The 27,925-nt window shown below is 34.4% G+C and overlaps 1 protein-coding gene and 1 pseudogene across 2 annotated transcripts in view; both read left to right on the forward strand.

Moving 5' to 3' along the window:
* Positions 1–27,925, forward strand: part of LOC145252654 (germinal-center associated nuclear protein-like) — a 662,650-nt gene that overhangs the window by 15,359 nt on the left and 619,366 nt on the right. For both annotated transcript variants that reach the window (XM_080112417.1, XM_080112418.1), the window contains exons 5-6: positions 7,686–8,099; positions 22,328–22,387. In XM_080112417.1, coding sequence (XP_079968543.1) covers positions 7,686–8,099; positions 22,328–22,387 — 474 coding nt within the window. The remainder of the gene's footprint in view (positions 1–7,685; positions 8,100–22,327; positions 22,388–27,925) is intronic.
* Positions 17,096–17,254, forward strand: LOC145253024 (U2 spliceosomal RNA; annotated as a pseudogene).

Consider the following 27,925-nt stretch of genomic DNA (forward strand, 5'->3'; position numbering starts at 1 on the left):
TTGTGTATGTCCACGAAAGGCATTTTGGGTGGGGTAGGGGTCTCACGTCGGTTAGATTCTGCGAGAAGTTTTCGCATACTTCCCACAGATCATAATATTTCAGATTTGCAAATGGACATTGTCTCTATTTTTTTTTGATTGAGTTAAACAAAATTCCTACCATGCTGTTGTGTCGGCTGTTTGTCTTTTTCGTATAAATAAGCGAAACTGTTTGAATGCAAATGCAAATGCCTGGCCTTCACCCAGGTAGTATCTATTCTGTAATTGGTCCTTGGTCAATGTAGGGGAAACCTTCATACTGAGACAATTACTATTTATTTGGATACTGCCAGAGTGCCCCTTTTTTGGGGGGGGAGCTGGTTTTCCCCCTCATTAAAAATGACTTTCGTGGGAGGTTTAAAAGCAATGCCATTTCTGCAAGCCATCTTTTTGATTGACTACATTAGATTTGAATGCTTTAGACTTCTATTTGCGTCGTGGAGTAGCGGTAAGATGTCAGATTTTCTTTCACTTTCTTTTTCGGACTTCGTGTCACGGGTTCAAGCTTGCCTGCCTACTACCATTATTTTTCTTTGCTCAATACACATCTCCAAACACCTGGACAATGCCAGGCACCCAGGCTGGTAAATAATAAATTAGATTACCATTTTATCTACTTATATATAAAAGACATGTTTATATGTGTGTATGGACTCAAAATGACTATACTGATTTTTTTTTTTTTTTTTTTTTTTTTTGAAATTTCATGCAAATATATTTTATCTGTCTGGGAGTGTTCTAAGTTTTTGTATCGGAATGCCTCTGATAAGTATCGAAAATCAATAACTGAAAAAAATCTGATTCAAGACGAAACAGACAGATTTGAATCAAAGTTAACACCCTTGTACATTCTAACATCACAAGTGCATTTGAAAAGTTTTATCACTGCACAAGCAAAAGAGCTCGACATATAAAATCAACAGTTTGATATAACAGGGGCACATTCGAAATGAATGTTTCTGTTTAGAGCACAATTAAACAATGATATTTGACTTTTGCATTTAGAACGTTAATTCAACCCATTATATAAAGATATTTTATAGAATCAACAGTAGATTCTCTACAGTGCAATGTACTGTTAATTAAGTCACTGTGGAGAGGCATGTGAAGCTTTCTCCATTGTGCACCATAGCGGGTCCTAGACTAGAGCAAGTAATTAATCGATTTGATTGAAAAATGGGCAATTTCACTAATTTCTATAGCAATAAAAGTGTTTGAAGTGTGGAACATTTGTTGATCCTCATCCAATCCTGAGCAATGTCAGGTCTTCCTGCAAGTATATATATATACACCAAAAAAAAAAACGGGCCCCAACTCTAATTAGGCCCCGTTTCTTAGTGTTTTGTCCGAATGAAATGAAACTTTGGTCATAATAAGTTTATTATATTCAAAACATCACATCAAAACACTAGGGTCTTTGGCCTTTTTTTCTCTGTTCTACAGCACATGTTCTAGATGGCCTCCATTTAGCTTTTGTTTTTTTTTGTGGGGTCACCCTGTGTGCATATATATATATATATATATATATATATATATATATATGTGGTAAAACTGGTAATTAGTAAAAACCTGAACAGAGTGTTCAATACTATTGCAGAGCAAATATGTGTTTTATTTTTTTATTACTGTGTATCTGTTTGGTTACATATGTTTCAGATGTTGGACCATGTTTACGATCTAACAGCCCCGTCAGACCTTACAGAAGTGGTTGTTAGTATTAGGAAGAAGTGTTTTTCAAAAAAACAAAAAGACAAAACACTTCTTCCTAATACTAACAACCACTTCTGTAACGTCTAACGAGGCTGTTAGATCGTAAACATGGTTCAACATCTGAAACATATGTAACCAAACAGATAAAACGATAATAAAACACTATATATATATATATATATATATATATATATATATATATAAAATTTATTTATACAAATATTGATGGCTACATATGTGCATACATGTTTCTGTAATCACCCATTATTGGGGAGATTACATCTTCAGGCCAAGGATTATCCTCGAAAACATATATATATACTAGCAGGACCTGTTAACTGGCGTTGCTTGGTGGTAGTGTCTCCTCCCCCCCATCCCTACAAAAAATTTAAGTGTTGTGGTTGTAGTCCAACTACCAAACTCCTCATATTAAGAACGGCAATCGGAATGGACACCTCCAACCTACCTATGTTAAGAACGGCTTTCGCAACAGATACCCCATTGTGTGAGTGTGTTTGGCAAGAGCCTGAAATGTAAGATATGTAATAATGAAAAAATAATATATTTTGCTTTGTGACCTATTTGATTAAATAATTAATAACAAAGCATTCAATAATAGTTATAATAGATAAATTGCACACAAATAGTTTTAAACTTTTGCATTATGATGTATTTGTGTGTAAAAATAAAAAAAGAAACATCTAATAATAGTTAATCGCCATGCCATGTTTCCGGAAAGAAAAATCTATAAAAATGTAAATAGCAGAGATTACCGGTTCGAGCCCCCTCCCCCCTGAAAAATATTACCTGCATTAGCGAGGCACTAACGTATGATAGCAGAAAGAAAAGGTGATGTAGAAAAAAGAAAGAGTCGAATGGGCCATTGTAAACCTACAACGTTTGGAAGTACGAAAGCTCTCTCTCTCTCGTCGCTCTCTCTTTGTCTCTCTCTCTCACTCTCTTTCTCTCAATGAGATAAGCTCTCTCCATCTATCTATCTGTATCGGCAGGATTGTTGTTTAGTTGTATGAATACGCGCTAACCCTATATTGAACTAAAGGGAATAAAGTGGGTGACACTGCTATCACTGAACATTTTCACAGAACATTTTCTTAGAACTGCACGCCTGTGGAACTTTGTTCTGTCTGCCTGCTTCCCACCGGACTACAACTTGGATGTCTTCAAGTCCAATGTTAACAAATTCCTAATGAACCGCCCCCTTAAGTAAACACTTCATCAAATCTCCACACTAACGTAATGTACTTGCAATAACCCTTATCCCTGAGTGGCTTCCGGGCCTTGATAAGCAGTGATCACTGTGTTAAAAAAAAATAAATAAATAAAAAAAATAAAAGTTTGAGATATAAAAAATTTATTTTATTTTAAAAGTGAAATTTTTTTCACAAATAAACAAAAAAGTTAAGAGTTTTAAATAAAAATGTTTTCTTGTATGTTCAAAATAAAACTTATTCATCAAAAACAGAAAATTATAATAAAACACAATACTTATGAAGACTTTGAACGCCCGGTTCGAAATCCAAAACAAGTCAGCATCTTTTTGTTTTCGTTTCCTCAAGAACCATTATTTCATTTTGTGTGGTCTCCTTTTGTGTGTTCTAACTCATTACCAGATTTTAGCGAAGCAATATTTAATCTCAATACAAACACAATTTAACATGTGCATTGAACATCCGGTTCCAAATCCAAAATAAATCAATGTTTTTTTGTTTTCATTTCCTCAAGAACCATTGTTTCATTTTGTGTGGTCTCCTTTTTGGTGTTGTAACTTGTTACCGGTTTTTAGCGGAGCAATATTTAAGTACAAACATGATTTTACATGTACATTTGACTAAAACTTGTGACGATATCAAACCCAAATGAAAGAAATGATCTCGTTCGCTCTCTCTCTCTCTCTCGCAATGAGTTCGGCTGTCTCTCTCTCACTCTTTCTTGCTATCTGTCTATGTATGTATCTATCTCTATCGGCAGGATTGTCGTTTTGTTGTATGAATACTCGCTAACCCTATTTTGAGCAGAAGGGAATAAAGTGGGTAACACTGCTATCACACTGAATATAAACCGAATGTTTTCGCAAATAAAGAAATGAATAACCTAAGGTATGAGTGAAAAAAAAAAATCTTTTATTTTAAACTAGCGGGTGGTACCCGGCGTTGCCCGGGTGTTTGGAGGTATGTGTGGTTTTGGGTAAATCAAAACAAAAGAATAATAAAAAATCGTCTGATATAAGAATTTTCCTCGCATTACAGCTGATTACTCCGTTCCTGGCGCGATTGCCGAAAACAATGTCTTAGCTTTGAATTAGTTTCACTTTTTATATGAAAAAGCCGAATCAACACATGATAATCCAAAATAGCAATAATTTTGTGAAAGTCGCTGTAAATAAATCTAGACGCAACTCGCGTTCCCAAATCCTAGATATTATTATCTAGGGGGTATATAAACAGTTCTAAGCAATAGTAACAACCTCGGGACTGTCGGCGAAAAAAGCCTTTTCGAGACATACAAAAATGTGCGCGACGCATTTGCCTTTTATACAACTTTTATATAGATATAGAAGTAAAACTTTTATATATATAAAAGTACAACTTTAATATATATATATAAATTTTCGACAACTTTTGTATATATAGAAGTACAACTTTTGTATATATAGAAGTACAACTTTTGTATATATAGAAGTACAATTTTAATATATATAGAAGTACAACTTTAATATATATAGAAGTACAACTTTAATATATATAGAAGTACAACTTTAATATATATAGAAGTACAACTTTAATATATATAGAAGTACAAATTTTATATATATAGAAGTACAACTTTAATATATATATAAAAGTACAACTTTAATATATATAAAAAAGTACAACTTTTATATATATATAGAAGTACAACTTTTATATATATAGATTTTCAACAACTTTTTTATGTATAGAAGTACAACTTTAATATATATATATAAATTTTCGACAACTTTTGTATATATAGAAGTACAACTTTTATATAGATATAGAACTACAACTTTTATATATATAGAAGTACAACTTTAATATATATATATAAATTTTTGACAACTTTTGTATATATAGAAGTACAATTTTGATATATATAGAAGTACAACTTTAATATATATAGAAGTACAACTTTAATATATATAGAAGTACAACTTTAATATATATAGAAGTACAACTTTAATATATATAGAAGTACAACTTTAATATATATAGAAGTACAACTTTAATATATATAGAAGTACAAATTTTATATATATAGAAGTACAACTTTAATATATATATAAAAGTACAACTTTAATATATATAAAAAAGTACAACTTTTATGTATATATAGAAGTACAACTTTTATATATATAGATTTTCAACAACTTTTTTATGTATAGAAGTACAACTTTAATATATATATATAAATTTTCGACAACTTTTGTATATATAGAAGTACAACTTTAATATATATAGAAATACAACTTTAATATATATAGAAGTACAACTTTAATATATATAGAAGTACAACTTTTATATATATAGAAGTACAACTTTTATATATATAGAAGTACAACTTTAATATATATATATAAATTTTCGACAACTTTTGTATATATATAAGTACAATTTTGATATATATAGAAGTACAACTTTAATATATAAAGGAGTGCAACTTTAATATATAAAGAAGTGCAACTTTAATATATAAAGAAGTGCAACTTTAATATATAAAGAAGTGCAACTTTAATATATAAAGAAGTGCAACTTTAATATATATAGAAGTACAACTTAATATATATAGAAGTACAACTTTAATATATATAGAAGTACAACTTTAATATATATAGAAGTACAACTTTAATATATATAGAAGTACAACTTTAATATATATAGAAGTACAACTTTAATATATATAGAAGTACAACTTTAATATATATAGAAGTACAACTTTAATATATATAGAAGTACAACTTTTATATATATATATATATATAAGTACAACTTTTATATATATATATAAGTACAACTTTTATATATATATATATATATATATATATAGAAGTACAACTTTTATATATATATATATATATATAGAAGTACAACTTATATATATATATATATATAGAAGTACAACTTTTTTATATATAGATTTTCAACAACTTTTTTATGTATAGAAGTACAACTTTTTTCACAAATAAACCAAAAAGTTTAGAGTTTTAAATAGAAATAATTTCTTGGATTTTGAAAATAAAACGTATACATCAATGAACAGAAAATTATAATAAAACATGGTACTTAAGTAAATTATTTTCAATGTCCGGTTCCAAATCAAAAATAAGTCTGTGCTTTTTCCTTTTCGTTTCCTCAAGAACCATTGTTTCATTTTGTGTGAATGCCTTTTGGGTGTTGTAACTCATCATCGGATGTTAGCGTAACAATATCTAATCTAAGTACAAACACGATTTTGCAAGTACATCTAAATAAAACTTGTGACGATATCAAACCTAAGTAAAAGAAACGATCTTGCTCGCTTTTTCTCTCACTGAATGAGGTCAGCTCTCTCTCTTTCTATCTATATATATCTATCAGCGAGATTGTTGTTTGGTTGTATGAATACTTGCTAACCCTATATCGAGTAAAAGGGAATAAAGTGTGTGACACAGCTATCACACTGAATGTAAACTGAACGTTTTCACAAATAAACAAATGAATAATCAAAGTTTGAGATATAAAAAATTTTTTTATTTTAAAAGTACAACTTTTTTCACAAATAAACCAAAAAGTTAAGAGTTTTAAATAAAAATAATTTCTTGTATTTAAAAAAATAAAAACCCAATCGACAGTAAACAGATAATCATAATAAAACAAGGCACTTAATCTTATTTTCAACATCCTGTTCCAAATCCAAAATAAATCAGTGTTTTTTCTTTTCCTCAGGAATCATTGTTTCATTTTTTGTGGTCGCCTATTAAGTGTTGTAACTCGTTAACAGATTTTGGCGAAGCAATATCTAAGCTAAGTACAAACATGATCTAACATGTACATCTAGCTAAAACTTGTGACGATATCAAACCCAAGTATAAGAAATGAAGGGATATATAAAGAAATGGCGGCGTGCTTTAAAATAGTGAACCGTTCGTTTAATGGTGGAAGAAGCGAATAGCAGAATTTGAGAATGTCTACCTCTCTCTGGGCCGGATTTCGGCGAGGGAGAAATTATTATTTGTGTAGATGTAAAGTCGTAAGAGTATGCGATGTCTATGTAATCAGTAGCTAAGTAATGACTGCATAGTCATAAGAAAGCAGGAAAAAAGATAAATTCACGAGGTGAAGAATGGGGTCGTAAAGTCAACAGAAGTTCTGAGTTTGATCTATCTCAACGGTAATCTTTGCTAACCCCTTTGCACTCCTTGGCCCAGACAAGTTGCATTCAACCAAGCACCCTATTAAGTGCACTATTTATGTCAAAGACTCCATAACAATAGTCATTAGACACCAATTAGACAAAATTACATGAATTCCAATTTATTCTTAAAACTCCTTAAATTTTAGACTGTTTCTAGAATCAATCATGTTATGACTTTTTTTTTAATCAAAATTGGAATAAATATTCAAGACCTAAGTTTTAGTGTCATTATATTTTGATTTTAATCTTTGTAAAGGTGCATAAAAATGGTGCAAAACTGTTCTGTTGATAGAACTAATTTTACCCATCCTGGGACCCGTATTCTAATATATATACACACCTCTTGGAGAAAGAGCACTTTTGTCACACTAATAGAGAAAGTAGTGGTTACTGCTATTAATATATAGATGTTTTTCTTAAAAAAAAAACATGCAACTAATGACTGATTAGGTCGACTGTTATTATAATAGAAAATCGTACATGTTTTTCTTGTTTTATTTTCACAGAACCTGAGATTGAAAGTCTGCCTAAACCAAAGTCAAAATCTGCAACTGCTACCAAAAAACGGTCATGGTTAAGTGATGAGGTCCAAGAAGAATTAGAACTGATGGTTGGTACGAATGATATAAAAGAAGAGCTGGTGCATACGTTGGATCGACCAGCTGACATGCCTTTTGTTCCGCCGCCTCCTCTTGCTCCTTCGACTAGTGCTGCCCCTTCATCTCAGACCTTAAAATCTAGTCATCGTCCCAAAACAATCTCTAGTATTTCTCAATCATCTACAACAGTTCCAGAAAAGAAAGTTCCGTTCGCTATTGCTGAAGTTAAGAAAACAGAACATATGATGTCACTAAAATCTGCTGCTGCTCTGCCACTACGGAAAACTGAAAATATTGGTTCAAGTGATAATGAATCTGCAAGTAAGTTATTAGAATGATAAAGATTGTTGGTGTGAGTGTTCTTAAAGAGATCTTCCTTGTTAGCATGTCTCTAATTAAAGAACTGCCATTGTGTAGATATATTCATTGAATTGAATATTTACCGATGTTAGTACTTTGCTAATTGGTAGAAATATTCTTAATGTGAAAATTGGTAAAACTCTCAAATACATCAAAAGCTCTACAGCTTTACTTTCTCTGTTTTCTTTAGTTTGCAGAAATCCAGATTGCTTTTGTTTTTCTCTAATCATTTTTCATCAATTGTAAACCCTTAGAGTAGTATAGGTGATAATTGTTTGCTCTCTTTGAATTGAAAAAATGTAATTTTTCTTTGAGGGACTTTGACTTAAAATAATTTCAAGTTTTTCTTAGAAACTAATGTAGGCAGTATAAAAATAGAAAGTATGAATAGGACATGAAACCTATCACTTCTCAATTGCTGTTGTCCTAATGTTTATGCATAAAACTGATCGATACTGGTTTCATTGACATTATAACATTGAATAAAATTGAAACGGATAACATGAGCTTTTAATATACTGTATAATTCTGTCCATAAATCTAGAAAACAAAAACGAAACAGCTTCTCGACCTTTTAACTAGGAACAAAGCATATTATCTGTTTTGATACTACACTTAGTCTCTTTTGTCCTTGGTAAGTGAATGAGAACTTCTTCTAGATTGAGGCAACTTAATTTCTAATCCAAAGTTTTCCTTTTTGGAGAGATGGATTTTCCCCACATTAAAAACTAACCTTGTGTCTAGTTTTGTCTTGTGGTGAGGCAAGTAAATACGAACAAAAATAAAGCGAGTCATTGAGGTCATAATTGACAAACTACTACTAATAAACACTTAAAGACTCCAAAACTATTGATTAGAAATCAAACAAATTTGGCATAAAATGTCTATGGAATACCAGATTTAATCTATTACTAATGGAGAGTGTAATATATGTTTGTTTGTCATGGGCCATCCTCCCAAGCATTACCTAGATTTTTGGGGGTGGGGGAAAGGAGGTTAATATATATCAACATGAAAATGTGGATACATATTACCCCCCCCCACCTCCAATTAGCAAACTCAATACAAACACTACACAAATTAGCAAAAATCTGAATTGGGAAGACTACTTTTGGTGACCAAAAAAGAGTATAGTAAAATTAAGAATACTAATAATGGGGGAAAAAAAAAGTTCCAGAACCTAAACAAAAAGCCATCTTTTTGGTAAAATTTTGGCTAATGTTTCTAAATCATCATCATTATCATTAGTTTACTATACAGTTTAAACGCTGGCTTATTAAAGCAATCATATAAAAATATACTGTTATTATGAAGTCACAATAATAAATCTAATATATTAATGGCTATATGTTTGTCTGTCAGTCTGTCTCCATATTTTCAAATTTTATCTCCTCTGAAACTAAAAGTCGCAGAGTGGCGTGAGGGGCCTCAAATGATTGAATTTTTTATGGGCCGTTCTTTTATGAGTCTTTAGCTGGTTAAAATTGTTTTTAAGAGGTCAAAATTGAAAAAAATCGTTAAACATTTTGTACATTCATCTTAATTTATGTTAAATGTTTTATCGGGTTATATGCATGTCATGTTAGTACAGTGATAACATCACCAGTTTTGAATGCTAACGTTTCAGTTTCGATTCTAGCTCATGGCACCTAAATATTTTTTCTTTTACTTTTGGAATCATGACTCTATAATAATATATACAAAATCTGGACAAATTAAAAGATCATATTTAAGCATATTTTATGCCCGGGCAAAGCCTCCCCCTCCCTTGTGGAAAATAATGGGTTTGTGAGTATGATACTATAGCCCCCATCCTTTCAGAGTCTTATCACAAATTAATACTTTTATGTTTTTGTTTATGGTAATGTAAAAAGATTTGACTTATTAGATCTTGACTCTTTTCAGCCATTTCATTCTCATGTCATGTAAAAAAAAAAAAACTTGGGAGCAAACAGATTTTTGACTGAATATGTGAAACTGTTGCACCATAATCAGAAAGAGCTGAGGACAACAGAATTAAGAAGGTGTCAAAAAAGCAAAAAGCAAAAAAAGCAAAAATAAGAGCAGGTTTCTGAATTGAGAAGACTACTTGGTAAAAGGTATCTTCATGACATCAAGTGTGAAGGATTTGAGGAATCAACTCAACTGTAGAAAAAAAAAAGATGATTAAGAGAAAAAAGTTATGCAAGAGTATTACTCTATAAATCCAGCAGCATTTTATTCGAATTACAGCATTTTTATCAGGGTTGCGGAGTTGGATGGTGAAAGTCCGACTCCGACTCCTTGAATTCCTAAAATGCCGACTCCGACTCCTTGACCACTATGTGGAAATCTATTCTGCAAATCCATATACCAACCTCCCACACCTATTCAGCATTTTATAATTACTTTTCATGTATATCATTTTTTTATTTAACATTCACTTGCATGATAAATATACTCACATATACACTCTACCAGCTCTATTTATTTATTTATTTATTTAATGTTAACTCCTAACAAAGCATATCACCACTTGGACGAAAAAGGCTACTTTTTGAGACCATGTCTAGGAAAGATTAGCAAGATGTTGGTTTATGTTACATTTAAACTTCTGCATATCAGTACGACCAGGAAAGCAGGTAGCAGGAAGGGAATTCCAAAGTCCAGCTGTTCAAGGGAAGAAACTATTAGAATAGAAAGCTTTTTGGCATCTAGGGATCTCAGCAGTGAAAGGGGTGAGATATTATTGCTGAACAGGTTTGTCGGAGATATGTACGGGGTACAAGTGCAACAAGTTCATTAGAACACATTCCATTAAAACATGCACAGAGATGCAACATTGTGACGCTGAGACAAGAGCTGGAGCTTAGTTGATAAAGTGAGACCGATTAGATTGACAACTTTTTTTTGGAACCTATCCAAGATGGAGAGACTAGTGGTAGATGCACCAGCCCAGATGTGGCAACAACACTCCATGCATGAGCGAATGGTGGCCTTGTAGAGATACGGGATACCCTCAGGTGTGAGTAGTCTTTTAGCTCGATAGAGGGAACCCACCATCTTTGCAGCAGTCTTTGCAATGTCCTCTATGTATTTGTTCCAGTTCATATTGCCCACAAAGTAAAATATGGTAAAATAGTCACAAAAAAGGAGTTTGAAGGTAGAATTCTCTGGTAGGGTGTTTTTTTTTTTCATTGATATAAGCAGTTTGAGAGGTGTCTTGTAATTGTTAAAGGAGAGCAGCTTAGTTTTCCTAGCATTAAATATTATCATCCATTTGCGTCCCCATTCACCTATGGTCTGGACGTCATTTTCTAATGATTTTTCCATTGTCTTAGATTTATTTACATCTTTTCTTCCCTAATGCATGTTATAGAGCATTGTATCATCAGAAAATATACCCATTTCGGACGCAATATTATCAGAGAGGTCGTTTTTGAATATCAGGAATAATAATGGTCCAAGGATCGACCCCTGAGACACTCTCGCATTAATGTTATGCTGCTTGGATGTATGTCCATCAATGAAAACCTGTGTGCTTTTATTGTCTAAGATGGATCTAATTATATTTAGTAAACGTCCAGTTATAATGTACGATTTAATTTTCATTAGCAGCCCTTTGTGCCAGACTTTGTCAAAGGACTTGGATGTATCATGTATCACAGATATGAGAAGGGGTGGTTTTTACATCATCTAATGTGGCTTCAGTCCTCATAGGGAAATTTGGGAGGGAGTTGTTTGTTGGCTCTAAGGTGGAGTTAGAGGCAATCGCCAGGACAGCAGTTCCGCCTTTTCCGTTACCGTGCATGCAACCTTCTGGTTGTTGCTCAGTTGAGGAATTACTGATTGTCCTTTATTCACTACACTAGTATAGATTTTTCAGAAATGATGAGTCTCTATCTTTGACGATTCTATGCATTCTCCGATTATTTCAGCATGCTTTCTTTTGACTGTCACTATTTCTCTCTTACAATGATTTCTAGCATTTACGAATTTTGCCTATTTGTATTTATGACGTACAAACTGGCAGAATGCATGCTGTCTTTGTGCCATAGCAGCTGCACAATCTGCAGTGAACCATGGGGGTGAGTGGGGCTTGCTATAATACTTCCATGTGGGAACATGTGCTTCAATTCCTGCTTTGCACCATTCAATTGTCTCATTGGCACTCTGTTCAGCAGGAAGAGAGAAGATATCGGTCCATGGGGCATCTCAGATGTGTTCTCTAATGGTTTCTCAGTAAGCCCTGTTGTAATACCTTTTGGTTTTGAGCAATGATTCCTCACCTTGAGGTTGGGATTTCATGTGATATCAACTGATACCACGAGGTGGTCTGCATTTCCAAGTGGACTGTGAGCATTAGTGACACATCCTCAGGTACTGTGGTGAGGAATAGGTCTAGAAGTGAAGCCTGCTGAGGTTCACGATCTGGTAGGCCAGTTGGAAACATTATTGTCTATGTGAGGGAATAGGCTATAGAGAAACTATTAGTGGAGCGTCCAGCTGCATCTGTGTAACCTGAGAAACCAAGCCAATTTTTATGGTGGACATTAAAGTCACCAAACATGTATTTGGGCGTTAATATCCAAGGAGAGTGCTGCATCTATACTATCAAAGACATGATCGATTAGGGTACAATCCTGACTTGATGAAAAAACAACAGAGAAAATATAAGTAACTAATGCAGAGATGAAATGTTAGTCAAAAGCACATAAAGCCTGGTCATCAGATTCAAGATTTTTCTCTCTAGTTTAAGGGAGGGTGCTACGAATATAGACTCTAAGTGCGGGCATACATCTATCCGAGTCCTTACGGTAAAGAGGGAGGTATCCTGTAATGCTAAAGTAGTTGGAGGGGATTGAAGAGTGTAAGTTTATTTCACTTAATGCTAAGATATCCGGGGAGTTTACTAAAAGGTAAGAGTCTACATCATCTATGTTACCTCTAAGCCCACGGATATTTGTGAAAGTGAACCTCAAGAGCGGAGTCGAATTGTTTTTTTTTTTGTTTTTTTTACATGGTGGTCACTACTTATCAAGCTACTCGGGGATAAGGGTTATTGCATGTACAATAATGAATGGGATAGTATTGTAGTAATCATTTGTATTTGAGATTTGATAAGGTGTCTTACTTAAGGGGACGGTTCATCAGGAATTTGTTTATGTTGAACTTAAAGACATCCAAGTTGTCGTCAGGTGGGAAACAGGCAAACATAAGAAAGTTCCACAGGTGTGCACTTCTAAGAAAGAAGCTTTGTTCATCGAATCTACGTTTTGATTTAGGCACAGATAAAGAGTGGGGAAAATTATTGACAGTGGTTTCAGCTAGACGGGTATTTATTGTGAAAGATTGGCAAGGGGAGATCAGAGATTGGAGCTCAGATGAGCACTTGCCATGCAAGTAACGATAAAACAAAAACAGGCTCACAACGTCTCTTCTGTGGGAGAGAGGTTGCAGGGAAGAGAAAAGGGTATCCCCCACTAAGCCACAAAGTCTATTTTGTACTCTGTCAATGCAGGATAGGCTGTTTTTAGCAGCTCCTGCCGAGATGTGGCAGCAGTACTCCATCCTTGGACGTACTTGGCTTTTATACAGATAGAGAATTGCAGCAGCAGTAAGATATCTTCTGGAGCGGTAGAAGGATCCCACCATTTTCCCAGCGTCCCTGGCAACAGATTTGATGTACGTGTTCCATTTCAGATCAGGAGTAAAGGTCAAACCCAGAAGCTTATCAAAACATGGAGACTCCCCAAGACGAGAGCCACCCATTTCAATTGATGCCAGATGTGGATCAGAGCATTGATATAAAGATAGAAGCTTGGTTTTAGATGCATTAAAAGTAACCAATCACCTCTTCCCCCTACTGTACCACGCGCTCAAGATCAGAGGAGAGAGAATCAGAGAGAGCTTTGTCATTTACAGCCTTTGGTGTATAGCCATAGATGGTCGTGTTATCAGCATAGATGTCAACGAATGATTTAAGTATGTGTTTTGGGAGATCATTGATGTAAATCAGGAAGAGAGTTGGGCCCAGGATGGACCCCTTAGGGACTCCAGCATTAATACTATGGGCCTCTGATTTCTGCCCATTAACCACTACTCATAGGCCTATCAGAGAGAAATGATTTAATAATTGAGAAAATATTTCCAGTTATACCGTAGCTGGACATCTTGTGAAGTAAGCCTTTATGCCATACCTTATCGAAGGCCTTTGATATGTCAAGAGCAATTGCCCTGGAAAGGTAGCCTTTGTCAAGAAATTCACTAATCCTATCAGATATAACCGTTAACACATCTGCTGTAGATCTAGCAGAACGGAAACCATATTGCATGTCACTAAGAAGGTTATTTTTGCTGAAGTGGTTGACTACTTCTCTATTTAATATGGATTTCAGCAGCTTACTCATGACACACAGGAGACTTATTGGTCTGTACTGAGAGGGAGATGACTTATCACCTGAGTTCTTAAATACAGGGCATACTGATGGGGTTTTCCAGGGTGTTGGGAAGCACTTCTTAAGACAACGCTTAAACAGTTTTGTATGGAGGCAATTCTGGTTGAAGCTTTTTCAACACTATAATTGGGATGCCGTCAGGGCCAGTTGCTTTACTGGAATCAAGGTTCTTGATTAACTTCGCAACATCACGCACAGATATTTGTATGTTGCATAGCATGTTGTCTGTTATAGGAGGAAATACGAGGAGTTGATGGCCTTCGTTGCATAGGGTAGAATTAATGGCAAAGTTCTTGACAAATGTTTTGGCCTTGTCTGATACTGACGAGATGATCTCAGGTCCATTGATAATGGTTGGGATAGAACGCACACTTCTGTTTAGGATTCTGTTTGCTATTTGCCAAAACTGGTGGGAACCAAGCCGCTGCTCAGCTATTTTGGATTAAACAGACTGAGCATATAGCTCTCTTGCATTTTTATTCTCTTTTAGAGTGGTTGCTGGCAGTCCTGAAAGCAGCTTTAGTCTCAGTACATCTATTATGTTGGTAGCTATGGAAAAAGTGATTTCTGTGCGCGATGGCAGCAGCACATTCTGGGGAGAACCATGGCTGGCTGTTAGGTTTTTGTTGGAATTTTTTGTATGGTATGAATCGGTCTATGTCTACAATTACCCATTCGGTCAGGTCTGATACTACTGAGGACACATCTTTTTAAACATGGAATGCAGAGGTAGATCAGATATAAATGTATGGAAGCTATCCCAGTCAGCCATAGAGTATTTATATACAGTACGGTAGAGAGGTATGTCTGGAGACTTATTACATTTCATTTTTATCTTAACTGATACAACTGAGTGGTCGGAGGATCCCAGAGGAGATAGAATGGAACATGAACATAGCTCAGGGGAAGTTGTAAGAAAAAGGTCTAGAAGGCTGCATACTGACCGGTAGTATTGGGCACACGGATGGGTTCGTGAACAATCTGAGTGAGGTCATAGGCAATGGCAAAATCATAACAGAACCTCCCCTCATCATGTCTTGTTCGAGTGGGTCAGCCATTCCACATTATGGACATTGAAGTCACCGCAAATGTGAATGTTAGCTGAATGATGAGCAGACCAGATGTGGTCAATTTTCTCAGATATACTCTTAAAGATAGTAACTCCGCTGTTGTGGGGGTGATAGAGGGCAAATATAAATGCAGTGGTGTAAACAAGTGCAACCCAGAAGCACATATAAGGTAGATTAGGGTCTTCTCTGGAGATATCCTTACCACAACGCTCTCATCTCCTATCTGGCATCAATTGAAATGAATGGCTCTCGTCTTGGGAAGGCTCCATGTTTTGACAAGCTTCTGGGCTGGATAAATGGTGGGATCCTTCTAGCGCTCTAGTAGATATCTCACTGCTGATGCAATTTTCTACCTGAGTAAGAGTCGGATACATCCAGAGATGGAGTACTGTTGTCACATCTGGGCAGGAACTGCTGGAAACCTTTTATCATACTTCGACAAAGTTCAAAATAGACCTTGTAACCTGGCGGGGGTGCCCTTTTCTCTTCTCTGCAACCTCTTCCCACAGAAGAGACATTACGAACCTGTCTTTACTCTATCACTATTTTCATGGCAGGTGCCTGTCTGAGCTCCAATGTATGCCCCCCCCCTTGCTAAACTTTCATGAAAAACACTCATTTAGCTGAAATCACTATCAATAATTTTCCCCACTCTTTTTCTGTGCCTGTGGAAGCATTACAGTACAGTACAAAATATGAGATATCTCCAAAAATAAAAGAAATACCATACAAAAACTGCTAAATTGTGCAAACGACTGTTTAGTAAGCAATTAAGTTATTCCTTATTCACCAAACCTGTTTTCTTCCTCTTATTTACTTATACTGCTTCCCTCTTTTTGGAAATCATAATTTATCATTCTATGACTAAGTGTAATGTTTAAATATAAAGTCTATACTGGCCACATGTATATTGTTACTGATGTATCTTACTAAAATAACTGGCACAAATGTTATTTCTATATTTCTGCTTTAAAGGGATCATACTTTGCCTCCAAGACGCCTTCCTGCCTGTTTTGCATGATAAACATTAAAAATCCTTATACTCTTAAATCCTCTCCAAATCCCGGTATATCTATATTGTATATTAATGCTGTATTTTTAGTCATGTGCAAGTGACTCTATAAGTCACTCCGTTGGGCCGTCGGTCTGTCCGTAACACTTTTGTGCTTGGCCTTTTTGGTTCAAAGGTCTGTTGTTAATAGATGCCGTTCTTCGCTTTTTAAGCTTTTCTTGGCCTTTTGGCCAAGATTCTAGCAGATACTGCAAGCAAAGACCATCTGTGGGGGCAACCCCACAGATAAGACCTTGGTCAATGTAGGGGAAACCCTTCATACCAATTGTCACTATCCAGCTCCCCTACTTCCTGGGGAGTTGGTCCCCATTTCCCCTTCACTCCTCACATTAAAAATCGGCCTTGTGCTTAATTTGCTCGGTGGGGGAGCAAATAAATACCCTTTTCTTGGCCTTTTGGCCAAGATCAAAGTGTAGTATCTGTCTTACTACATGTTGTACTTATGTTTGTAACTTTTCCTTAGCCACATAGCTAATATAATGTTTCAAATTCCCTAAATCAAATAATTTTTGTGATATAAAATGGGGGATCACTTTTCTGTATTAATTTAATGTAAAATGATCACCCACTTTACAACCAGTCAGTCTCAAAGCCATTCAAGTCATTCTCCAGATCATTCAAGTTGTTTTTGAAGGATTCCAGTTATTTCTTAAGGTCATTCAATTCATTCTTAAGTTCATTAAAGTCATTCTAAGTCATGTACTTTTTATTTATTTAAGTCATTTCAGCCCATTTTTTGGTCATTTTAGTTTATCTTTAAGAATTTCATGTCAATACTACATTCACGCATTCATTCATTACACGAGAGCACGCGACTAATGGCTATACGCCTTGTTGTAAGTATATCATCTCTCCTGTTTCAACTCGACAAAAAAACAATTGCTTTTCTCCCGAAACTGATATAAAATCACATATTTGCATGTACCTTGGGAGGAGGGTTAAGCCTCCGGTCCTAAACTTTAGTAGGCTGACCTTTTCAAAATCGATAAATACTAAACATATATAGATTTCTATTGCTAAGGGATGCATTAGCTTAACCTATATTTATATTCTAAAGAATATCTATAAAATAGATAACTAATAGCCACAGTTTGTGCCCAGATTATAAGCGATCTGTATTAACTAGCAACTATATATTTCTTTCATTAGATGGGATAAAGTACTGGTGATTATACTTGAAAACTAACACCTAAAGCACATTTCGAAATGCGCCCTAACCCTTATACTATAATTGTCCAATTAGTCACTAATCTACAAACCACATTTGATCTTTTCTTAACCCTAGTAGATATTCACCTTTAATCTACACTCCACACTCATACATACCTCCTTTAAAAACGTAACCAATCTTAATCCTATTCTGAGGAGTATAACTTCAAAGCAGATACTAATTCTTTGATACTAACTCTATCAATCCTCACTATCCATGCAACCAGGTGCAGGAAAAACCCTCTCAGTGCTGATGGACCAGTAGATCTGGTTAGGTCATCGATCTAGGATAAGGAAAACTCCGATTTGTAAACCTGTGCCACTGACCTTATACGTCTTGGCACCAAACAGGGGAGGGAGGCTTCCTCATTCCTGGATGACAACCTCCCTAGAGCTGGTGACTTGATCAAATCACCGGTTTGCAAACCTAAACTGCTTAAGGAGTAGATAGGCTCTGCTTATCTATACTCCATATTCCTTCTTTGCCTATTAGCCAGGAGCAGAGGTGCGACCACAAGGACTCATTAGAGACGCCCAGTGCTTAGCCTTGTGTCCTAACTAGGGCAATGAATGCTGTCCCCTACATTTGCCTTATTCCCTTCTTCTATAACTGGACATCTTGGGGGTACTTATTTACCATAAATGCTAACATGATTGGACTGGGCCACTCCTGTCGGACAAGTTTGAGGGTACCGGTTTGACAGTTGCTGGTTGCTGTTTCCAACTGACAGTACAGAAGCCCTTTGATAGTGCTTAGAGCGACTGTTCTATCATCAGTTGTATAATATCGGGATATTTGTAGTGCCATGTCACGCATGGAAAGACACCCTGCACTCATCTCATCATGAGGAGCCGGTTGATGGTCTACTCATGTTGCATGATGGTGCCTATGCACATGCGTTTTGCCTAGCACCTCAATCTAGATCTGAAACTACTAAATAGAATGAAATGATAGCTCAATCCAAAAAAAATGTTCAAACCAAACACACACTCACGCCTCCTCCATTTGCACATGTCTGAGGACTTAGAACTATCTTAGAGGATGTAGAATAATTTCTCCTAGCAAACTCCCCGGATATCTTAGCACTAAGTGAAACTAACTTGCACTTCTCCATCCCCTCTAACATCTTTAACCTTTAACATGTCTGATTATCTTCCACTTTGTCGTAAGGACATTAACAGGAACGGACTTGGAGTCTATATTTGTAACACACTCCCCATGTCTAGGGATTCTAAACTAGAATCAGGTGACCAGGCCTTCATGTGCTTTAAACTAAATTTACAACATAGCGTTAGCTACTTGTATTTTCTTTATTGCTCTCCATCCAGCCAGGACTGTACTATAATCAATCATGTCTATTACAGCATAGATGTAGCACTCTCCCTTGACACTAGCGCCCAAATACATGTATTTAGTGACTCTAACGTTCGCCACAGAAATTTGCTTGGCTTCTCTAACTTCACTGACACAGCTAATAGTATCATCCATAACTTTACTATATCCCATTCCTTGACACAGACAGTAACATTCCCGACCCATCTCCCAGATCGCCAGGACCAGCAAGCCTCACTTGTGGATCTATTTCTGACAAGAGATCCTGAGGATTGTGTAACAAATGCTGATTGCCCACTTAGGAATGCTGATCATGCTGTGATAATGATAGAATCACTCTAAACTCTCGACCCCAAGTTAAAGAGCCATTGCTCAAAACAACAACATACTAAAATAAGGCTGACTGGGATGCCATTAGTGATCGCATGGGGAAATATCTTTTCTCTTCCTGCAGAATAGTGCGCAAATGAGACTACTGAATGGTTCGAAGCAGCAATTGAAGCATATGTTCCTACACTGAAGTTCTATAGCAAACCCCACCTTACCCAATGGTTTACTTCTACTTGCGCAGCTGCCATTGCTCAGAGGCAACATGCATACCATAGATTTATCTGGCATAAGTCCTGTATGAACAGACAAAGTATATAGAAGCTAAAAGTAATTGTAAGAAATAAGTAGCAACAGCTAAGAATGAATATACTGAAACCACCATGAAATGCATTGAAGCGCAGAAATTAGGAACTCATAATTTCTGGAAAATCTACAATAGTGTAGTAAATAATTGGCAATCAATAATTCTCCCACTATCCAACAAGCAACTGAGAAAGCTAACATGTTTGCCCGTTATTTTCCTTCAAACTCTACCTTGGACCCAGCAAACCATTCCCTCCCTGATTTTCCTCTGTGGACAGAAACCACCCCAGATGATCTGAAAATCACCTCTTCTCAAGTACATAATATCATAAAAAACATAGACACCTCAAAAGCATGTGGACCTGATCTCATGCCGGCTGTGTTATTAAAAAAAAATGCTCCGCTGAGGTTGCTCCAGTTCTCTTTAAACTCTTTAAAAAATGTCTTACTGAATCTTGCTTTCCTGACAGCTGGTTGGTTGGTTGGTTGTTTTGTTTTACGGCATATCAACCCTTTTCAGGTTATTTAATGCCGAATTTGGTGATTTTGAAGAACGATTTTTAAATATAGTATATTTGTTTTTTAAGTCGTATTCTATTTAACCCATAGTTGGGACCCTAACAGGTGCTACCACTCCGGGTCAGAGTGGACCTGGGAGCAATGGCAATTAAAGAGTGGCTCCACACTCCCTAAGGCCTGCAAGCTGGGGCCCTCACCATCAGATATAGTTTAAGGTCATATCCAGGACCCCTGACAGCTGGAATATTGCTTCTGTGGCACCAGTTTACAAAATCTCTAGCAAACGAACTGATCCATTAAATTATTGCCCAATTAATTTCCTCCTGCTTTTCGCCAAAATATTTGCGTCTTTAATTAATCAAGCTCTAGTCCACTACCTTACACCTGCTAAACTTCTATTTGACCATCAATATGGATTTAGGCAAGCCTGTTCTACTGCAGATATTCTAACTATAATTTCTGAACGTATATACCAAGCGCTGAATAAAGCAGGGGAGGGCAGTAGCCCTATATATATCTAAGGCTTTTGACAGGGTATGGCACAATGGTCTTCTCATGAAAATAAAATCTATGGTATTACTGGACGAATACTTAACATAATTAAATCCTTCTTAAATGAGAAAAGAATCCAGGTTGTCCTCGATGGGGGTACATCCAAACAATATAATATAAATGCAGGTGTATCTCAGGGATCGATCCTTACCGGATAAAATCGTCTCTGACATGGGTATATTTGCTGATGACATCACGCTCTATAGCAGGCACGTGGGGAAAACTAATGAGCACACATCTAAGGCAATGGCGGAAATCCTAGAGGAAGACCTTCACTCTGTAGTGGAATGGGGTCAGAAATGGATGGTAATGTTCAAAACCGCCAAGACAAAGCTCGTTTATTTTAATACTTACATTAAATTGAATTTTAATACTTACATTAAATTAAATGCTTAACGTTCACAGGGAACATGAGTTGGAATAAATACATTGAGATCATTGTCAGGGCTGCTGCGAAGAAAATGGACTCTCTCTACCATGCTTGAAAGTTACTTACGCCTGAAAGTATCCTATACCTCTACAAAGCCACCATTCGCCCATGTATCGAGTACTGCTGCACATTTCGGCTGGTGCATCTGCCACTAGTCTCTCGCTCGTTGATAGTGTTCTAAAGAGAGTCGCCAACCTGATAGGTCCTGAACTGTTATCTAAGCTTCAGCCCCGTCCCATCGACGAAATGTTGCATCCCTCTGCTTGTTTTACAAGTATTTTTATGGTGGATGCTCTGACGAACTATAAACTCTTGTACCTCATCGATGAAAATCCCCCCGACAAACTCGACAAGCAGCAAAGTACCTCCCCTACACAGTAGAGATCCCTAGTTGTAAGAAAGCCTTCTACTCTAATATCTTCTTCCCTAGGACTGTTGGACTTTGGAATTCTCTTCCGGTTTCCTGCTTCCCCAACTGTACTGACATGCAGAAGTTCAAGTGTAATGTAAACACATCTTGCTGTTAAACTCCCTACATAGTACCCCTGAAACTTAGATCCCTGATAGCAGCCCCCTACATCAAAGTGGCAATGTGCCTTGTTTGGTTAGAAAATGTAATTAAAAAAAATGGTAAAACCAAACAGGAAAACCATGTAAAAAAAATAAATTCATTGGACTTAAGGATTCGGAGTCGGATAAAAAATTCTGACTCCAACTACTTTTAGAAATCCAACTCTGACTCCGACTCCAGCTAAAACCTCCGACTCCGACTCCTCAACCCTGGTTTTTATTCTGCTATTCGACCGACAATCATGTGCATTGGTTGGTATATTTATTGTTATTTTTTGACAAACTTATTCTCATTTTATTATATCTAAAAATGAATGATTTCGTTGTATTTTCAAAATCTAAAAGTCTTCTTTTTTATATTCAGGTGGGGAGTCTGCTACACGCGTGAAACTTCTGGATTACTATGACCGTGTTGTAAGAAAACGTAAGTTTAATTTTTTTTTCCTCCTAAGTGTTAAGCTAGACTGAATTCTTATTTCTCTTAAATGGGAGTCCCTCAACCATAGTTAAATCTAAAATGACTATAAATTTGTCCTTGCATACTTCATATTTAAAATGACGTAAACTGAATACAGCTTACCACCCTAACATTTTGGTTTTTATCTTGCTTTGATATCTATTTAAGATCACTATTAAGCTCCAAATTTTCAGATTATATATAATCTGAAAATTTGATGAACAATATGAATGAATAAACCTCAAACATACATGTGTGCCTGGACAATCAGTGTGGGAGTGTGTGGGAGGGTTATTGCCTGCCAAAAAATGTTTTAAATTTGTAAACATGCAATTGTTTCTTCCTTACCCCCTTTGTATTTTCAACTACATTGTGGGAAAAATTTATTCTAATTGTTTTTTTTTTCTGACAACGAGATTTATTTGTAGTCCTGAGGAGACATGGAACTATTTAAATGTTTATATAAATGGATCAAGACAAGAATAAGGATCCCAATTCACTGGAAAAAAAAAAAGAACAGATTTGGATTGACACCAGTTTGACTTTGACCTTTGCACACACACACACACATGGCCTCTGTAAACAAATATAAAATAACAGGTGTGTTCGGACTTTCACAACCAAGATATTTTTTTATGTAGAGTGCATTTTTTAGATATATTTACAAAACTTTTAAATAAAACTATTTAAATCAAATACAAGGTAAGTTTTTAATGTGAGGAACAAAACATATTTAAACAAAAACATTTAAATAAAGGGATGTTTTTTCTTTTTTTTTTTGAAAATTACATTATCAATTCAGAGTACCTTATATGCATAGAAAAATTGAATGTGTGCGTACAAAAACAAATATGGCAACCAGTGAAAACATTAGGTAATACATTGGATAATAAAGGCCTCAATATCATAAAGACTACTTGTCGGCCATAATTTTAAATGTTATATTCGTTTAAAACAGAGCCAAATACCTATAAAAGTTAACTTACAAAAGTTAAGTCTTTAGTTGGTACTCTCTTGTGCTTTGACTCCAAACTTTTTGGTTATAGTCTGCTAACATATTTCCTAATTTCCGGTGTAGTGCTATCGGAAGCGATAACAAGGTAAATCGGTTCCTTCGCTTTTTTTTTCTCTCACACCTATAAATTATTTGTTATTTTGATTTTCAATAATTTTATTTTTATATTTTAATAAACATATATTTATTACATAAATTCAAATCAAAAACATTTATTTTTAAAATTAAAAAAAAAAAAAACTTTTGTCTTTATAATTTCATAAACATAATATTTCTTATAAAATTTCAAATAAAAACTTTTATTTTTTTAATTTTGTTATTAAAATGCATATAAAGGCTAATTGTATTATTTTTTTTCTGTATAATTTTGTTAATTTTTATTGAATATTTTTCAATATCATTTTCTTATATTTTATCTCAATAAATCGCTTCACAATAAAAATGAATGAACTGATTTGCCTTGTCACCGCTTCTGGTAGCACTACACTGAAAATTAGGAAGTACATTAGCTGACTATAACCAACTGTGTAAATAACATTTTAATGGCCGGCGTTTTATTTTTTAACTAAAGAAAAACAGGCTATTTCACTCCATGGGGTTTCATTTGGAGAGAAACAAGCTCCCAAGAATGAGGCGCTCTGAATTTATATTTTTATTGAAAAAAAAACAAAAACAACATTCATTTATTTGCATGTATTTCGTTTAAGTATGTTTTGTTCCTTATGTTAAAAACTTAGATTGTATTTGATTTAAATAGTTTTATTAAAAATTTTGTAAATATATATATATATATATATATATATAAACGCGCTCTTTGGTTTAAATAATTTTATTAAAAACTTTGTTAATATATATAAAAAAACACTCTTTGGTTTAAATAGTTTTATTAAAAAGTTTCGTTAATATATCTAAAAAAAAACTCTTTGGTTTAAATAGTTTTATTAAAAAGTTTTGTTAATCTTCTATATATATAAAAGGCAAAATGCGTGTGACCATTTCGTGTATGTCTTCAAAAGGCTTTTCTCGCATACGGTTCTGGGGGCATTACGACCGCTTACAACTGTTTATATGGGTCCTAAATAATAATATGTACGATTTGGGAAAGTGCGTCGCATCTAGATTTATTTACGTCGACTTTTACAAAATTATTGCTATTTTGGCTTCTCATGTGTTGATGAGGCTTTTTCGTATAAAAAGCGAAACTAATTCAAAGTTAACAAGTCCTCGGCATTGCGCTGGGAAATGTCCAGAAGCAATCAGCTTTGATCAATGTTGTACATCAGACAATTGTTATTCAATCTGGACAATTGGGAGCTGGTTCCCCTCCCCCCAACATCTGTTGGGGGAAAAAACAAAAACAGTCAAACTTGTGTAAACAACTGCGTGACTTCTATTTGACCTTCTTAATTAGGTCAAATGGAAGCAGCAGAGTTAACTTTTATTGCACACACCTGTTTTTATAGTTTAATAAATAAATTCAAACCTGAGTGTGTTGTATGTATGTCGCGGTGGCCTAATGGGTAACGTTGCCCGTTTTTTTTTTTTCACACATTAATTTCCAACTCAAGGGTACAGGTTCGATTCTCATACTTACCTACCAAAACATTTTTTTATTTAACCCCCCCCCCTCCCCCGGAGTTTTGATTTACCTCAAGACACCCGGGCATCGCCGGGTACCCCCCGCTAGTATATATATAAAAACCACTCTTTGGTTTAAATAGTTTTATTAATATATATAAAAACTCTTTGGTTTAAATAGTTTTATTAAAAAGTTTTATTAATATATATAAAAAACACTCTTTGGTTTAAATAGTTTTATTAAAAAGTTTTGTTAATATATATATAAAAAACACTCTTTAGTTCAAATAGTTTTCATAAAATGTTTTGTAAATATATATAAAAGAAAAGTACTTTACATAAATAAATCTTGATTGCAAAAGTCTGAATACGTTTGTTATTTTATATTTGTTTACAGAGGTTGTGTGTGTGTGTATATGAAGGTCAACATCAAACTGGTACTGATCAAAATCTTTTTTTTTTTTCTCATTCAATTGGGGCCCTAATTCTTATCTTGATCGGTGTAATTTTATTTATTCATAAGCTCTACGCATGTATTTTCACGTTTGAAAAAAATATTGGATTTTAGTTCATGTTAAAAATGCTGTGTAACCCGGATATAAGAGACACCGATTTAAGAACAACAGGTATAAGAGAGATTTTTTCTGGCCCCAAATTAGAACCTGTGTTAATGTACAGAGTAACCCAGATATAAGAAACCTGAATATATATAGGTGCAATCCTGATATAAGAGAGCTATAGGAACCGGACAAGAAGTCTTATATCCGGGTTACACTGTGTGTGTGTGTGTGTGTGTGTGTGTATATATATATATATATATATATATATATATATTCACGATGTGATGATTCTAGTATTTTTATTGATTCTTTTTAAATTTCTAGATATGATTTGTTGGGGGGGGTTATGGGTTGGATTACTGTAAAAATCTATGTTCATATATTTTTGCAAACGTAAAAATACACTTGTGGGATGATGTATAGATTTAATTTTTCTGGTAGTTAAAAATCAATAAATATTTATCATTTCATCATTAATACATCATGAAAAATGAAGTTCTAAACAAAAACAAACAGAAAAGTAATTAAAAGAATCGTTTTTTGCATCAGAAAACTGGCACAAATTTTTCTGATAACCCAAAAAGTTAAGATTTTTTCAATTCCAATTCATTGTCCCAACACTAATGTAGATACATGTCTGATTAAAGATGATGAAGGTGTCTCTTTATGTTTTTTTTTTTGTCTCAACTTAGCAAGTAAATTCCCGGGTCTCCAGTGATATTTCATGGAGTCTGAATCCAAGAGTTCTTAATAATAGATACAAAATCTGCATGAATTAAAATATATTTAAGTGCATTTTACGACCGGGCAAGGCCGGGCACCCCTCACTATTATTAAATAAAATTTAACTGTATTTTTATTTATAGATTCAGCATCTTTTCTTTTTTTTTGTTAACATTCCGTACTTAATTATTCAACATTGTCCTAATTTTTTAATCGAGCAAGCAAGATGTATACTTTTTTGGCCATGCATAATTCCTACTCATATATTCTCTTGTTTCAATCTAAGAATTGATTATTCGTATCATTTGGGTTCCTTGAACCACTATTCTCATCTTGAGTGTTATTTTCACCATGTTTTGGTCAAGGTAACCTTTGACCTTCCTCAGGTGTATCTTGTCAAACTCGGGAATCTACATGAAATTTCAAAGGAACCCTTTATTTAATCTCTGAAGGTAGCATCCTCTCATTTCATCAACTATAAATGGGTAGAAATTTGAAGTAATTTGCAATTGTACTTTCATCAAGAACCTGTGGCACAGTGGATAAAGTATTTGGTATATTCAGTTGTAAGTTACATGCTTATGGAGGTTGAAGATTCAATCCTCAGTGCAGGCAATAGTCAAAATACAATTGCAAATTATTTAGGATTTCTATACAATCATGGCTGATGGAACGAGAATATGTTAATCCTGTGGATTAAAGAAAAATGTGTGCTAATTTTCTGATGCCAAAAACGATTCTTTTAATTACTTTTCTGTTTGTTTATGGTTCAAAATTCTGTGCAAATTTCTGAGTTTGACAGAAAGATTCCTGAGTTCAATAAGATACACTAAGGTCGAATGTTACATTGACCAGGACATTGTGAAAATAATCTCAAGATAAGAATAGTGGTCTGGAGAATCCAAATAATATGTATTATCTTAATTTTTCACATATAATTTTTTTTCTCTTTATTTCTTATTTTTATTTTATCGTTTCATTATATATTGTTGCATATGATGATAAAACACTTGATTTTATCGTTTCATTATATATTGTTGCATATGATGATAAACACTTGATTGCTTTTTCATGACTACACAATATGATAACCTCTCATCTACGTTATTACATTACTACACACATTGATGGTTTGTTTAATGCTAAAGGAAATTACCCATTTTCTTATTTTGAATTATTGTCTGTAACTTTCTGCATTATTCATCAATATTTCAAATGGTTTTATACATTTATTCACTTTTATTATCTTAATTACATTTCCCCCAAAAAATTTGAAAGGCGATTATTTTTCAAATCATCCTATTACCTGTTGAAGAGAAGAATATTTTCTTTGAAAAATTAGAAAATTAAAGGACATATATGGACTCGTTTTTTATTTTTTGTTGAATGCTATGAAAGAATAAAAATAAATATGTAACTATCTCTCTTTCTTATATAGTGTGTGTGTGTGATTATCATCAATCCCTATCAACTATAATAATGCTCTATTCCCAATATTGAGCATAAATTTCTCATATTAGGAACTGTTTCATCATACTTTTTGGTCATATTTTTGAAAATATATTTATTAAATACTTTTATAATATCTGTGTGTGTGTGTGTGTGTGTATATATATATATATATATATA

This window comes from Euprymna scolopes, chromosome 29 (assembly GCF_053919585.1).
Source record: "Euprymna scolopes isolate OS-2025 chromosome 29, ASM5391958v1, whole genome shotgun sequence".
Lineage (NCBI taxonomy): Eukaryota > Metazoa > Mollusca > Cephalopoda > Sepiida > Sepiolidae > Euprymna > Euprymna scolopes.